General features: G+C 47.7%; 1 protein-coding gene across 4 annotated transcripts in view; it reads left to right on the top strand.

Annotated features, from left to right (window-relative positions):
• Positions 1-16980, top strand: part of AMOTL1 (angiomotin like 1) — a 126728-nt gene that overhangs the window by 102181 nt on the left and 7567 nt on the right. For all 4 annotated transcript variants that reach the window (XM_046015716.1, XM_046015713.1, XM_046015717.1 and 1 more), the window contains 4 exons: positions 1470-1660; positions 6107-6232; positions 6852-7078; positions 9981-10205. In XM_046015716.1, coding sequence (XP_045871672.1) covers positions 1470-1660; positions 6107-6232; positions 6852-7078; positions 9981-10205 — 769 coding nt within the window. The remainder of the gene's footprint in view (positions 1-1469; positions 1661-6106; positions 6233-6851; positions 7079-9980; positions 10206-16980) is intronic.

The following is a 16980-nucleotide window of genomic DNA, read 5'->3' as shown; positions in this document are numbered from 1 at the left end:
GACCAGCCCAAGGTCATGAGCAATTTAGGACATCCATTCTCAGTGAAAACATGAAGGACAGGAGATTGTGTCTGTACTGTTCACGGTGGTAATGCTAGCATCAGGCACATGGTCAGTAAATACTTGTGGACGAGCTGAGTGGGCAGCAGAAGCTGGCCTGCCCGCCCCCTCAACCTGTTTCTCCGACCAGCATCCTTATCCATTAGACCATGCTCTCTTTGTGTTCTTGAATCCTGAAACTCATGCTTTTATTTGAGTAACTCTTAATGACCTGAATCAGGGGCCCTGTGAAAGGATGCCATGATCTCATGTGAGGCCGAGAGGATTTTGCAGAAATCAGCCAACCGACATGACATCACATGGGGGTGACACAGAAGATGTCGGGCACAGATGGCAGCCTAGCCAGGCCACGGGGTCTTTTTCTTGGAAGCTTCCTAACAGAGGGGAGCTTCTCATCTCAGTGGACTGGTTCATTTGTCCCTCGCCTGAGGTCAGTGCCTGGCCAGAGGGAGTCAGTGGGTTTCTGTACAGGTTGATGAGGACAGTTACGTGCTTTCTGCTCTATTCTTGCTTAAATGTTGGGTACTGGACCAGACTGTAGAAAACTGTAATTAAAGCTTTAAAAAATGGAACAGAAACCTATAGGCTAGAGAAAGCCCCTGGGCCCATTTACTCTGGTCCATCTGGCAGGATCAGAGTCTGTGAGTGCAGCTCATGTGCCGAGCTGTTGTTCCAGTTAATGGATGTGGTTCCGGGTAAAGCATTCAGGTACCCCACACCTTGCACTCAGCTCTGCATTTACAGTTCGTGGTCGCTGGAAAATTTGAGGGCAATGTGCGTCCCAGGACATGGAGTAATGGGGGGAAATCATTCTCTTCCAAAGGCAGAACCTCAAAACATGCACGTCATGCTACTTAGAGGAGATAATAGACCTGTGTTCAAAGGGAAGAAATCCAAAGCATCCATGTCCTTACTCGTGAGCTGTCCAAATAACATAATCGCTTTATTTCCTATCTTCCAGACCCAGATGGAAAGAAAGGGCTGAAAAATGAGCTTGACTTGCAGTCACAGATTTCTGGTAGCACTTTATTTTGGTTAGCCCTTTAAGGTTGATAAAAGGCTTCCGTAGGTAGTAGCTAATTTGCTTCTGGGGCCCTCGGTGGAACAGACAGTCCGTCCTCTGTGAGCTACCACTGAGTAGCTAAGAGGAACTGGACAGTTCATTCCACCTCCCAGAAGCTGCGTTGTCTCCCCTCTAACATTGGGATAAGGTGCGTGAGGATTCGGGGTGGAGGAATTTGGACAGTGACCGTCCTTGGCAGTAGGATCTGGAGGGTCGGCATCATCCCCGTAGGAGAGGGAGCGAGAGCATGAGGACAGAGTGGGACTGTGCTGTGGGGTCCGCACACCCCCTGTACATGGTCTGCCCCATTCCCGCCTCAAGATGCGTTATTTATCTTGCTTCTCAGAAACATGGAAACGGTCAGCAACCCGGCATGCCGGAGTATAATGCCCCAGCCCTCATGGAACTCGTGAGGGAGAAGGAGGAGCGCATCCTGGCCCTGGAGGCTGACATGACCAAATGGGAGCAGAAGTACCTGGAGGAAAGTACCATCCGACACTTCGCCATGAACGCCGCGGCCACTGCGGCGGCTGAGAGGTGAGGTCAGCCCGCGGTGTGTCTGACGCAGCGGGAGGGGTGCCATGCTCTCTTGACCATGCATGTGTGTCATGGGCCAGACGAGATTTAGTCCTCGTTAAACATGGGCCTGACTGGACAATGGGGCCGCCTCCAACCCTCAACCTGGGTCAGGTCCCACCTTCCCCAGGGGCCCAACAGGAACTGTTAGTATCCCCATCGTGTAGGGGAAGAAGCGAGGCTCTGTGAGGTGTGCTGGTGGAATCCCAGTCACGCCAGCCGGGAGCTCCGGGGCCACAAGTTCCCTGGAGTCAGATGTGACCGAAGCCTGGTTTCTTTTGCTTTGAAATTGTTGCTGTTGTCAGTTATTCCCTCTGCTGCTTTGCTTTCTTTCTGTGGACTCCACACAGCCTCGTCCTCCCCTTTGAAAATGAGCTTAGGGGCGTCTGGGGGGCACAGTCAGTTGAGCATCTGCCTTCGGCTCTGGTCATGATTCTGGAGTCCTGGGATCGAGTCCCACGCCGGGCTCTCTGCTCAGTGGGAGTCTGCTTCTCCCTCTGCTCCTCCCGCTGCTCGTGATCTCTTTATCACAATCTCTGTCTCCAATAAATAGAATCTTTTAAAAATAAAAATGAGCTCTGAATGCTTGATAATTGACAAAGGAATGCTGGTAAAGCATCTTCTTGTCTGAATGAGGGGGTGCTCTTCCCCGACTGCTGGGGATTACCTGTGCACGGTCTTGTCCCCCCCCCCACACCCCGACTTGAGGGGCCGTGTGTCCCACCGTCAGGGCTCCCACTGCCATTGGCTGTGGGTCCATAGATTCCATGGGCATTTCATTCACAGTTCTTTGTGATTTATCACAGTTTAGGGTCAGTTCAGGTGGGGGAGACCCTCATATCTCAGAGGAGTGTCCCTGAAACTGGGCTTACTGGGGGCTGTCGTTGAGCCCTTTGGGGGGTGGGACCCGAACCAGGTGAGGAGTAAACACGGGATGCAGCCCCATCATAGAGTCGGTGCCACGTTTTAGGGGCCATATTATAGGCCTGTTGGGGTGGAGCGCGTGGGGGTACTCTGCAAGGTCTCGTGGGCTCTCACATTCATTACTCAGAGAGGAACCCCCAGCAATGGTACTTCCAGGGGTTCCCCCGAGGAACTGGGAGCAAGAGCAGTGCCAACCCATGTGGGCACAGGTGTGTCCGCCGGGCGCTGCCGCGTGCTCACACCTGGAGAGACCCTGCGGACTCGTGTGGAGAAGGACCACCAGGGGTCAGTTCCTAGTGCTGGGCTTACGAATGTCTGTGTGAGGCAAACAGCCCGCGGTAGCCCCTCTGAGCGAGGCCCAGGAGGGAGCACAGACCCTGGAGAGGTGTGTTATGTGGCGGAGCCCCAGAGTGACGGCGGGAGAGCTGGAGGGAATTGGGGCCTCCGGTTCCATTCTCCTGCCCAGGATGAGAAGAGTGAAGCCTGGATTTTTACAGAGCTGCGAGGTGTTGCTCTGTTCTCTGAGGCAGTAACTCACCTCTGTCCTGAGGAAGAGCCCAGACAGTCATCGAGGTACTGAGGCCTTTGGCCTTCCTCGCCCTTTTGGGTCTAACACCCAGCTGTCCGCGATGGCCCTGGGAGTCGCTGGCTCCGTGGGGTTGTTAGTGGAGGGAACACTGCAAAGGCAGGCAGGGCCTCCCCACCCCCACCCCCCCCAGGCTTCTTCCTCTGCTGCCGACTGTGGGCGTGTGATTACACATAAACCTTTCTGAGTGTCCCTGAGTTCCTTCAAAAAATCACCTGATTCCTGAAACAGAAATGGTAATTCTTGGCTGGTTAGGGCAGAGAACCACTGTAGCCCACCAGCTGAGGACAGGAGAGCCCTGGCAGCAGCGTAAATGTGTTACCTTGGAAACGGACATGGGGTCCTTTTGGTGTCGTGGCCATCTCCACGCCCCGTGCTTTATGAGGTTATGTATGATTTGGATCCTGGGCCCTGAGAGGACAAACGGGACTGGGATGTCAGACCAGAAGTCGGGGAATGAAGGGTTTGAGATGTGAGACACCTGTGGTGGGCACCGGACAGAGCCCATTTTCAGCCACTCACCTGGGCTAGGCCCCACCTTGCTCGTCCTCCTCTGGGCAAGGCGCACTGCTCTGTTACCCACAAAGAATGGGAGTCCTGTGGGATTTCCCCAGCCCTGCAGCTCTCCTCTACCCCGTTTGGAGTCTCAGATGCACAAGTAGATAAGGCCCTTCCACCGATGCGCCTGGTCCCCCTTCTTTGTTTCCGCATGTGTTTATTGGGCATCTAATAATTCTGTTAGAACTCCCTTCCCCTTCCTGACCACTCCTTCCTACCGTCTGGGGGAGAGTCCATGAGATGAGGTCAGGGGGTCAGTCCGATCTCCAATTTTAATTTTCAAAGAAAACCTCTGTAATTTTGCACTGCTTTTCTTTCGATAGGGAGAAAGGGGAAATGAAGAATTTTTGAGAACGGTCAAAATTCTCAGCTCTTGTCTAGATGCTCCATGGCCACGTATGAACTGGTAAAAATGGCCAGCCGTTCGGTTTGTAACTTTACGCACACTGATGCATGCTTCACGTTTATGAGCAGTGATTTTTTAAAGGAATGGTTTTTGTCTACCAAACACTTCCACCGTATTGGTGCCTTTCGGCACCGTTGATCAGAATTTTGAGGGGTTGGGCCTTTTTTATGGTTTTGAACCTTTTCACAGATCCCAATGCAGTGTAGTTAATGTTTTTGAGAGCGTCGTGTGTGATTTATCTCCTGAGATGTTTTGATCTAATTCTTCCTGCTATCCTTACGTGGCAGCATAAACATGAATTTTTTAATTGGTGTCTATCCTTGTGTGATTTTTCCAAAAGTTAATTGGTTGGCAGTGTTTTCTCCAGCCACTGATTTCTGTGGTGGTGATTTTTGTGCACTGTAGGGTGAATTCATGACCTGCAGAATTGGCCTCAGAATTCTGCCTACGCAACAATACAGCAAAAACCACCTCGTCCAAAGCGCTCTTTTGGCTGTCTGTGTTTAAAGCGTTTGCTTCTTTTCTGTGTTAGTTGCCCTTGTGCTTCATTTTCAGCTGCATTTCACACAAATACACTCTCACATGTGCCCACTTTGTTGGTTTATTTTATCTTCATGCCTTTTCCTGAGGCATTCTTCATAAAGACACAGAAAGTGGGGCGCCTGCCTTCAGCTCAGGTCATGATCCCAGGGTCCTGCAGTCACGCCCCGCATCAGGCTCCCTGATCAGCGGGGAGTCAGCATCTCCCTCTGCCCCTCCCCCTGCTCGTGCTCTCTCTCTCTCTCTCTCTCTCAAATGAATAAATAAAGTATTTTTTAAAAAAAAACACAGGAAGCTCTAGCAGTGTAGCGTGATGACTCCGGGCATGGATTTGAATCTGCCCCACCTTTGCTAACTGAGTGTTCTCACAAAGTCGCCTCACCTATTTGTTCATCGGTATGATGAGGATAATAAGGCCAGCTACCCAGGTTGCTGTGAGGACTGTGTGAGAGGCCCTGTGTAGCGTGTCTTACCCTGTCCCTGGCCTAAAGGAAAAGCTCATTTGTTGATAGCTGTCATTAGAGAGATGAAAGAAGAAGTTCTCTTTGCTATTCTTGAGTGTTCTAGAAAAACGCTATTAAGATTTTAAATACCATTGCAGCATTGGAATATGAAGTTCAAGAGATGTGAGATCTTTGGCTAGACCATTTATCAATTTGGCATTCACTGGTCCAAGACACTAGGTCACCTTGGAATTTGAGATACACCTAGATCACTTAGATGACACCATTATCTTCTTTTTACCAGTCATCATTAACTAGGAGTGATTAAATTATCTAAAGCAGCAGAGGAATAGTTAGCTTCATCCAGACACCTGCTTCCAGCCACCCTGCACTATGTCTGCCCCTCCCTCCACTTCAGCTCCTTGACTGGACTTTGCAGAGACAGGTGTGTGTCTCTATCTCTCTGCCCCACCAGCCAGCATGACTGTCACACAGGGGCTCATGAAGCTGGCAGTGAGCTAGCCTGCAGGCGTGAGGGAAGATTTCGGCTGAGCCTTGCTGTCTGAGGTTTGTTTCCAAGTACTTGCCGAGTCTCCGTTTTACTGTAAAATACTGAAATTGCTCCTAGGTGGGTGAGAAATCGAAATAGAACTTTGACGACTGAGAAAGGATAAGTATGAAGGACAAGCATGAACACACAAGTACAATGACAACAGCTTCCCTCTGTCATAGGGAGTACTGTAGGGGTCCCACAGGAGAGCAGGGAATTTTGATCTTTGGATTTTATTTTGTTTTCCGCAGACACTGTCTTCATTCTGTCAAGTTTAGGGGGAGAGCTGGCCAGGATTTCGGAGAGGGAGAGGGGTTGAAGAGATGTTGTCTTGTGGTGCCCTCAGATACCTCCCCAGGAGGATACGCATCATTGTCTGTGTGTCGTCCTGTGTTCCCAGGGACACCACGATCATCAACCACTCGAGGAATGGCAGCTACGGCGAGAGCTCGCTCGAGGCCCACATCTGGCAGGACGAGGAGGAGGTGGCACAGGCCACCAGGAGGTGTCAGGACATGGAGTACACGTAAGGGACCGCCACATGCTCGTGGCCACTCTCCTCAAGTCCCCCACGGGGCCCACCAGTCCCTTTCTGCTCTGAACAGCTGATGGGCTCGGCCACATACCCCCAAGTCAGGAAGGAAACCCAAGTGCTTTCTGATTCTCATTTTGGGCCATCAGGGGGATGAAAACCTCTTTTCCTAGGAAACCCATCTGTCTTGTATTTCTCTGTTCTCAGAAAATGGGGGCATTGACCTTTGTGGAAAGCCAGCCCTGTGTGAGGCTTCAGAGTGGTTGAGTTTCCTGACTGCCCCTCCGGCCCCCATGCCCAGGGACCCAAGATCCTCTGAGTTGGTCCGTGAGCGCACCGTAGTCCAGGAGGTCCCTGCTGGGAGGCCGCAGCCATTCTGCGCGTATGTCCTTGGGGTCCCAGGAGAGGCCAGAGAAGGTGTGCCCTTCTGATCTGCTACAGAAGTTCTGTTTTGTGTAATTTGCAGATTGTAAATGTTTGAGGACTCACGCTGCACTTAACTCTTCATCTGAATTACAATCCAAGTCCCTGGGGCAGCCCAAGAGAAACGGTTCAGGTTTTTCTAGCCAAATAGCTTCTGTTTATGGCCGTTTGGTTTTGTCTTGTTACATAGTATTAAGAATCTCCATGCCAAAATCATAGAGAAGGATGCCATGATTAAGGTCCTTCAGCAGCGGTCCCGTAAAGACGCCGGGAAGACAGACTCCTCCAGCCTGCGTCCTGCCCGCTCCGTCCCATCCATCGCGGCGGCCACCGGGACCCACTCCCGCCAGACCTCGCTTACCAGCAGCCAGCTGGCCGAGGAGAAGAAGGAGGAGAAGACCTGGAAGGGGAGCGTAGGTGAGCCCCATGCCTCCTTCAGGCCAGGATCTGAAAAGCAAGAGCTTCCCAGATGTGGAGAGGCAAGCCCACCCGGTCAGAAACCCTGGTGAAAAGGGTTCTGATCCTTTGGCGGTCCCTGGCTCTGCCATTCATGAGATGCAGAAATGTTACTGAGTATCTCCGGGTCTGTTGATCCATCTGTGGATGAGAGGATAATCAGTCATGCTTTAGTTGTGGAAATTAGACGAGACAGAGGGAAGCAAAGCTAGACTACAAGAGGAGCTACCGGCCTTGGGTTGATTGACGTCACAGTCATTGTCATTATTGCTGAAAGTTGAAGTAACCCTCACAGCAGAAAATGGGAAAAGCCCAGAGAGGTCAGCCTCTGGACTTGGCTCCACTTCTGCATCTGTGTCTGGAATAGCAAGGTCCTGCTTTCTGCCGTGTGGCTGAGCTGAGGGCGAAACGAGAGAATGGGGAGAAAGTGCTTTGGAAGCCGTGCTGTCAAGCATAAGGGGTGGTGGGTGGTCATTTTTGTTGGGTGGTTGTTGCAGAGGCAGAATGTTGAGACAAACTCTGCCTATGGGGTCTTCCTCAGCCTCAATGGGTTTGCTGGGTGTGGACAGCCCTGCTGAGGGGGCTGCCTGAGTCTGGAGCGGAAGCAGGCAGTGCACCCGGACACCCATCTTTCTCGCTCTTCCCCTGAGCTCCAGCAGCTGTCAGGGTCTGGCCCTTCTTTGATGCCTTTCCCTGGGTCAGAGTGTGTTTTGTTTATCTGTGGAGCAGAGAGCCAGTCTTCCTCCGCACAGAACCCCAGAGGAGCCTGGCTAGGGCTTCCAGAGTGGACCGGGCAGTGTTGGGAGATCAAAGGCGCGCGGCCAGAGCCTCTGTTTGCCGTCCCTTCGCAGGTGCCTTCAGCAGCGCCTGCCCACCAAGGGAATGCACTTCAAAGAGGACGTGTGTGGATAGCAGCTGGGATCATCAGAGACCCTCCCAAGGGCCCATAGCTGCCTCCCCTGGAGAGAGAGCCCAGAGGCTAGTGCTCAGGCTGGTCTGGTAGAGGAGTGGGAAGTGTGCTGGGCCATGATGGGTCACTCCCTGCTGCAGGTGGTGTGTGACATCCAGCCAGGCAGGCGTGCCACCGCTGTCTGTGTCTGTCCCCGCTAGCATTTGGCATGTCTGACGCAGGCCCGGGAGACTGAGGACCCATCTACAGGAAGGGTTGCTGTGTTTTCTGCGCTGGTGTTCCTCCTCATGATTGTGACTGTCCACGCATCACAAAAAACCAAAGGGACTCCCTGAGGGGCTGAGCGGAGGGACACACTCGCAGTTCCCAAACTGTCTCCACTGCCTCTTGCTTCCTGGGCTCTGGAGGGGTGACCGTGTATTCGTCCTGGATGGCCCGGGGCTCCCCGGCGGGCTGACTGGCTGGTGACCTCATTCCACCAGAGCATCCTTGTCAGGCCGTGGAGGCGCGACAGGCAGGGTGTGGGGATCCAGGAGCATAGGCTGAACTTGGCATCAGGCACAGACGCATTTGAATCCCGTTTCTGTGGCTTCTTAGCTGTGAGAGGTTCATTTCTCTGCATTCTCATTACCTTTGCTGTAAAACAGAAGATAAGGACAGGACCTGTGTCAGAGGAGCATTGTAAAGTAGAAAGTGAGCTGGTGCGTGAGAAGCATGTCGCCAGAGACCCCTGTTCCTCGCAGTGCAATGAAAGGACCCCCAGATCACCTGGGAGCTCCTTAGAGAAGCAGAGTCCCAGCCGCCCCCCCCCCCCCCCCACGGAGTCACACGGCACTTGAATAGTGTGTCCAAGACATGGATACACAGTAACACGTGACGGCCCTGCTTGTGAATGGACACCTTGAAATCACCCTGGCCAGGATCCTCTCTGGATGGCTGGCTTGTTAAGCTAACAGATACTCGATTGTGCTTACTACCACCTTTTCTGGGGGCTAGTGTTCTGGGATGCTGGCGCTTTCCAGTGTACATGCTCTGTGTCACTGTTCAGAAATACGAATGTTGTTTTCCTGGCCAGCACATCCCCTTTCCACCCCAATGCCTGCCTGGGGCAGCAGGGAGGAGGAACAGGGCTCAATGACCCTGTCCAGAAGGCCAGCTGACTCCCTGCTTCCTGGGGGCCGTGGCTCGCCGCTGCAAGGGATCTGCTTTGGGGAATAATGAGCACAACTCGGTGTTGCCCTGACCGTGAAGTGTGTTTGTTTTTGAACCCGGGTCTGTGGGAGACCCTCCATGACCGAGAGTGGGGTGGTCTTCTGGGCTGTTCTCCAGGCCCCTGGGCTCCATGTATCAGATCCAGGAAGCCTTCCATGTTTCTTTGGCAGACACGTGCTGCTCAAGGCTAGCCCTCCTTGGGCTGTCGGATAACTTCATCTCCAGAAAGCCTGGCAGAAAAGCCCCCTCCCATTGACATGGGCTGCGGAGCCTCTTCTACTAGCCTGGGCATGATTTTATCCTCCTGTTCATCATAATTCATCATTACCAGGTTACTTAAGAAGTACTCTTCCAAAACAAACAACCCAGGGAGTTTTTGAGAGGGGGCTAGGTCTTTCTTTCCTTTCCTTTTTTTTTTTTTTGTTAAGTCCCTCAGTGCTTGTCCTCTTATCAGGCTTATGATAAGTGCTTATAAAGGACGTGGTATGGGGGAACAGGTGGTGGGTAATAGGGAGGGCACGTATTGCATGCAGCACTGGGTGTTGTGCAAAAACAATGAATACTGTTACGCTGAAAAAAAAATAAATTAATTAAAAATTAAAAAAAAAAAAAGACGTGGTGAGTCAATGAATGAAGTCAATGAATGAATGAAGCTGTCCTCAGTCAAGAAGGAAATGAAATTTTTGTTTGTTTGTGTTTCTTTCGAGAATGGCATTAACATAGCTATCCTTGTGTCCTCAGGGTTGCTGCTAGGGAAGGACCACCATGAACACACCTCCCCTGCCCTGGCCAGCAGTGCCCACGCAAAGACAGGCAGCAAGGACAGCAGCACCCAGACCGACAAGAGCACTGAGCTCTTCTGGCCCAGCATGGCCTCCCTGCCTACCCGTGGCCGGCTGAGCGTGACCCCTTCCAACAGCCCCATCCTGAAACACCCAGGGGCCAAAGGGACTGCGGAGAAACCGGGTATGGCTTCTTCCCTCCCTTTACTCTGAGAAAACCCAGAGAACTCTGCCCGGAGAGGGAGCCTTTGGTTGGGACTGAGGGGATAAGGGGGGAAGGGTACCAGGAGTGCCAATCAGCTCTCACTTCATAGGGTTCTTTATATATATATATATATATATATATATTTTTTTTTTTTTTTTATTTGTTTATTTACAGCATAACAGTGTTCATTGTTTTGGCATCACACCCAGTGCTCCATGCAGTACGTGCCCTCCCTATTACCCACCACCTGGTTCCTCAACCTCCCACCCCCCCCCGCCCCCCTGCCGCCCCTTCATAACCCTCTGGTTGTTTTTCAGAGTCCATAGTCTCTCATGGTTCATCTCCCCTTCCAGTTTCCCTCAACTCCCTCTCCTCTCCATCTCCCCATGTCCTCCATGTTATTTGTTATGCTCCACAAATAAGTGAGACCATATGATACTTGACTCTCTCTGCTTGACTTATTTCGCTCAGCATAATTTCTTCCAGTCCCGTCCATGTTGCTACAAAAGTTGGGTATTCATCCTTTCTGAGGGAGGCATAATACTCCATTGTGTATATGGACCACATCTTCCTTATCCATTCATCCGTTGAAGGGCATCTTGGTTCTTTCCACAGTTTGGCGACCGTAGACATTGCTGCAATAAACATTGGGGTACAAATGGCCCTTCTTTTCACTACATCTGTATCTTTGGGGTAAATACCCAGCAGTGCAATTGCAGGGTCATAGGGAAGCTCTATTTTTAATTTCTTCAGGAATCTCCACACTATTCTCCAAAGTGGCTGCACTAACTTGCATTCCCACCAACAGTGGAAGAGGGTTCCCCTTTCTCCACATCCTCTCCAACACACGTTGTTTCCTGTCTTGCTAATTTTGGCCATTCTAACTGGTGTCAGGTGGTATCTCAATGTGGTTTTAATTTGAATCTCCCTGATGGCTAGTGATGATGAACATTTTTTCATGTGTCTGATAGCCATTTGTATGTCTTCATTGGAGAAGTGTCTGTTCATATCTTCTGCCCCTTTTTTGATATGATTATCTGTTTTGTGTGTGTTGAGTTTGAGAAGTTCTTTATAGATCCTGGATATCAACCTTTTGTCTGTACTGTCATTTGCAAATATCTTCTCCCATTCCGTGGGTTGCCTCTTTGTTTTGTTGACTGTTTCCTTTGCTGTGCAGAAGCTTTTGATCTTGATGAAGTCCCAAAAGTTCATTTTTGCTTTTGTTTCCTTGGCCTTTGGAGACATATCTTGAAAGAAGTTGCTGTGGCTGATATCGAAGAGGTTACTGCCTCTGTTCTCCTCTAGGATTCTGATAGATTCCTGTCTCACGTTGAGGTCTTTTATCCATTTCGAGTTTATCTTTGTGTACGGTGTAAGAGAATGGTCGAGTTTCATTCTTCTACATATCGCTGTCCAGTTTTCCCAGCACCATTTATTGAAGAGACTGTCTTTTTTCCATTGAATATTTTTTCCTGTTTTGTCGAAGATTATTTGACCATAGAGTTGAGGGTCCATATCTGGGCTCTCCACTCTGTTCCACTGGTCTATGTGTCTGTTTTTATGCCAGTACCACGCTGTCTTGGTGATCACAGCTTTGTAGTAAAGCTTGAAATCGGGTAACGTGATGCCACCAGTTTTGTTTTGTTTTTCAACATTTCCTTAGCAATTCGGGGTCTCTTCTGGCTCCATACAAATTTTAGGATTATTTGCTCCAGCTCTTTGAAAAATATCGGTGGAATTTTGATCGGAATGGCATTAAAAGTATAGATTGCTCTAGGCAGTATAGACATTTTAACAATGTTTATTCTTCCAATCCAAGAGCATGGAACAGTCTTCCATCTTTTTGTGTCTTCTTCAATTTCTTTCATGAGTGTTCTGTAGTTCCTTGAGTACAGGTCCTTTACCTCTTTGGTTAGGTTTATTCCCAGGTATCTTATGGTTCTTGGTGCTATAGTAAATGGAATCGATTCTCTAATTTCCCTTTCTGTATTTTCATTGTTGGTGTATAAGAAAGCCACTGATTTCTGTACATTGACTTTATATCCTGCCATGTTACTGAATTGCTGTATGAGTTCTAGTAGCTTGGGGGTGGAGTCTTTGGGGTTTTCCATATAAAGAATCATGTCATCTGCGAAGAGAGAGAGTTTGACTTCTTCCTTGCCAATTTGGATACCTTTTATTTCTCTTTGTTGTCTGATTGCCGTTCCTAGAACTTCTAATACTATGTTGAACAAGAGTGGTGAGAGTGGGCATCCTTGTCGTGTTCCTGATCTCAACGGGAAGGCTGCAAGCTTTTTCCCATTGAAGATGATATTTGCTGTGGGTCTTTCATAGATAGATTTTATGAAGTTCAGGAATGTTCCCTCTATCCCTATACTCTGAAGCGTTTTCATCAGGAACGGATGCTGGATTTTGTCAAATGCTTTTTCTGCATCAATTGAGAGGACCATGTGGTTCTTCTCTCTTCTCTTATTGATGTGTTCTATCACACTGATTATTTGCGAATGTTGAACCAACCTTGCAACCCAGGGATGAATCCCACCTGGTTCTGGTGGATAATCTTTTTAATGTGCTGCTGGATCCTGTTTGCTAGGATCTTGTTGAGAATCTTTGCATCCATATTCATCAGTGATATTGGTCTGAAATTCTCCTTTTTGGTAGGGTCTTTGCCTGGTTTGGGGATCAGGGTAATGCTGGTTTCATAAAAAGAGTCTGGAAGTTTTCCTTCTGCTTCAATTTTTTGGAACAGCTTCAGGAGAATTGTTGTTATTTCTTCTTTGAAAGTTTGGTAGAATTCCCCAGGGAATCCGTCAGGTCCTGGGCTCTTGTTTTTTGGGAGGTTTTTGATCACTGCTTCAATCTCATTACTAGATATCGGTCTATTCAGGTTGTCAATTTCTTCCTGGTTCAATTTTGGGAGTTTGTAGCTTTCCAGGAATGCATCCATTTCATCTAGGTTGCTTAGCTTATTGGCATATAACTGTTGGTAATAATTTCTGATGATTGTTTCTTTTTCCTTGGTGTTAGTTGTGATCTCTCCCTTTTCATTCATAATTTTATTAATTTGGGCTTTCTCTCTTTTCTTTTGGATTAGTGTGGCCAGTGGTTTATCGATCTTATTGATTCTTTCAAAAAACCAGCTTCTAGTTTCATTGATACGTTCTACTGTATCTCTCGTTTCTACCTCATTGATCTCTGCTCTAATCTTGATTATTTCCCTTCTTGCATGTGGAGTTGGTTTGATTTGTTGTTGATTCTCCAGTTCTTTAAGGTGTAGAGACAGCTGGTGTATTCTGGATTTTTCAATGCTTTTGAGGGAGGCTTGGATGGCTATGTATTTCCCCCTTAGAACCGCCTTTGCTGTATCCCATAGGTTTTGGACCGAGGTGTCTTCATTCTCATTGGTTTCCATGAATTGTTTAAGTTCGTCTTTGATCTCCTGGTTGATCCAAGCATTTTAAGCAAGGTGGTCTTTAGCTTCCAGGTGTTTGAGTTCCTTCTGAACTTTTCCTTGTGATTGAGCTCCAGTTTCAAAGCATTGTGATCGGAGAATATGCAGGGAATAATGTCAGTCTTTTGGTATCGGTTGAGTCCTGCTTTGTGACCCAGTATGTGGTCTATTCTGGAGAAGGTTCCATGTGCACTTGAGAAGAATGAATATTCTGTTGTTTTAGGGTGGAATGTTCTGTATACGTCGATGAGGTCCATCTGGTCCAATGTTTCATTCAATGCTCTTATTTCTTTATTAATTTTCTGCTTCGATGATCTGTCTATTTCTGAGAGAGGCGTATTAAGATCTCCTACTATTATTGTATTCGTATCAATATGACTCTTTATCTTGATTAATAGTTTTCTTATGTAATTGGGTGCTCCCATATTGGGGGCATAGATATTCACAATTGTTAGTTCGTCTTGGCGGATAGTCCCTTTAAGAATGATGTAGTGTCCTTCTGTATCTCTGACTACAGTCTTTAGTTTAAAATCTAATTTATCTGATATGAGAGTCGCTACTCCGGCCTTCTTTTGAGGCCCATTGGCATGAAAGATGCTTCTCCATCCCTTCACTTTCAGTCTGGGTGTATCCTTAGGTTCAAAATGGGTCTCTTGTAGACAACATATGGATGGGTCCTGTCGTTTTATCCAATCTGCAACCCTGTGTCGTTTTATGGGCGCATTTAGGCCATTCACATTGAGAGTGATTATTGAGAGATAGGTTTTTATTGACATCGTGTTGCCTTTGAAGTCTTTCTGTCTATAGATTGTTTCTGTATATCTGTTCAATGATATTCTTAGGATTTTTCCTCTCTTATAGGACCCCCCTTAATATTTCCTGCAGTGTCGGCTTGGTGGTTGCATAGTCTTTTAAGCCTTGCCGGTCTTGGAAACTCTTTATCTCTCCATCCATTTTAAATGTCAGTCTTGCTGGATAGAGTATTCTTGGTTGCATGTTCTTCTCATTTAGTACTCTGAATATATTTTGCCAGCCCTTCCTGGCTTTCCAGGTCTCTGTGGAAAGGTCTGACGTTATTCTAATGGGCTTTCCTCTGTATGTAAGAAGCTTCTTTGTCCTAGCTGCTTTTAAGAGGGTCTCTCTTGAAACAAAATTCCCCATTCTAACGATAAGGTGCCGTGAGGACTTTCGAGAATCTAAAATCTTGGGAGGAAATCTTTCTGCCTCTAGTACATGAACGTTGTTTCCATTCGTGAGATTGGGAAAATTTTCATAGACAACTTCTTCCACTATATCTTCTAGACTTCTTTCTTTTTCTTCCCCTTCAGGGATTCCAATAATTCTGACGTTGGAACGTTTCATGGCATCGTTTATTTCCCTGATTCTGTTTTCGTGGCTTCTGAGCTGTTTGTTCCAGGCTTCCTCCTGATCCTTTCTCTCTATCTGTTTGTCCTCCAGATCACTAATTCTATCTTCTGTCTCAGTTACCCTAGCTTTTAGAGAATTTAGATTAGATTGGAACTCGTTGAGAGCATTTTGAACATCATCCCTGGTGGCTTTCAGTTCTGCCCTAACATTGTGAACATCATCCCTGGTGGCTTTCAGTTCTGCCCTAATCAATTCTGTTTGGTCATCCATGGCTTTCTCCAACCTAGCTATTGCCTGGATAATTGTTAGTCTGAATTCCTTTTCTGACATATTGTCTATGTCGATAGCCATTAGCTCTGTTGCAGAAGGTCCATCCTCTGTATTTTTCTTCTGTTGGGTATTCCTCCTCCTTGTCATTTTAGTAAGAGATGACTAAACAGATGCAGCTGGACTTATCGATTGTGGTGCAGTCAATGTGCACCCTGGAACGCTTCTGTGCAATCAGGATTCCCCACCCAAATGAGAGAAAAACGAGAAGAAAAAGAAATAGAGAAGAAGAAAGAAAAAAAAAGGGGAAAGAAAAAAGGAAAAAAAAAGAGAGAGAGAGATAGGAAAAAAAGGGAAGATAAAAGAGAAGGCTCAGCCCAAATGGGCCACAAGGTAAGATTTGTGGAGTATACAAACAAAAACAGACAGACAAAAAGAGTGATAAAAGTATATGACAAGAGAAAAAAAAATGTATATATAAGCAAAAAAAAAAGGGAAGAACCTCATCAGAAAGAACCCCAAGTATAAGGTTTATATATTATCAGGACAAACACAAATTCACAGAAACACTGACAGAAGGAAAAATTGGGAGAATGGTTATAGATTCTCAGTGTGGGTGAGGAAGGTTATTTTGATTCTTCCTGAAGGTATCTTGATGTTTTTGTTAAGGGACTCAACTTTCCTAAGTTACAGGGGGATTAGAAACTGGTTTGCCTATAGGGGTAGCATTGATTGGGGAAAGGGGATTACCTTGAAGTTTAACTCTATATGTATAGTAGAAAATAAAAATTAAAAAAGAATAAACTAGACTAAACTAAGTTAAAATTAAAAAAGAATTAAAAAAATGGAAAAACAAAAGAAAAACACGGGTGTATGTATCAAAAAGTTCAGGTTAGAAGGTTATTAAAGAATTTGATGTACTGGACATCTCGGTGTGATGGTAAATAGGTTAAAAAATTATCTGTATGTATAAAAAAAAAAAGAACCAGAATATTGGTAAAGAGTTAAAAGTAAAAGTTGTATTTATGAAGTAGTGGTGATTGTTCTCTTGTAGTCTTTTTTTTTTTTTTTTTCTTCCTTCCTGGTTGGTTTTCTGGGGGAGGGGCCTGCCACGTGGGTTTTCAGACAATGATGTTCCCTGAGTTAGGTCCTCCTGCTCCCCTCAAGGGGGTGAGCTCTTTTTTTTTTCAGGAAACTGTTTTTTTCAGCCTTTTGTTCTCTGGGGGTTTTTATGTTCTTTCATATGCTTTCTCTCGCCTTGACAGCTTTTGATGGTTTTTGGAGGTTTAGAGGAGAGCAAACAGCACCCTGACCTCCCTCTCAGAGAGAAGCCTCAGACTGTTTTGCAAAAGCTGTTGGCAGAGTCGGTTTTGAGTCACTGTCCCTGGGGATGCAGGAGCTCCTCTTTGTACCCAAAACCAGGGCAGCGGTGGCTGTCTAGGCAGCTCCAGACCGCCGGAGAGGTTCGGAGCAGAGATCGCACACTGAGATTTTCCTGCTGTCCCGGGCTGGGAATGTCTGGTTTTATGGCTGCCAGGGCTCCAGGCTAGCGCCTATGAGCACCTATCCCAAGGGAGGGTGTGGGACGCGCGCGTTTCAGGATTGCCGTCTGGCCAGGCTCCCAGCCCCTCATGGGAGCCAGACCGCACTCGTTCTGGGGCGCGCTGG

The sequence above is a fragment of the Meles meles genome, chromosome 8 (genome assembly GCF_922984935.1).
Source record: "Meles meles chromosome 8, mMelMel3.1 paternal haplotype, whole genome shotgun sequence".
NCBI classification, from domain to species: domain Eukaryota; kingdom Metazoa; phylum Chordata; class Mammalia; order Carnivora; family Mustelidae; genus Meles; species Meles meles.
The sequence above is the reverse complement of the archived record's forward strand: the minus strand, read 5'-3'. Positions and strand labels throughout refer to the sequence as shown.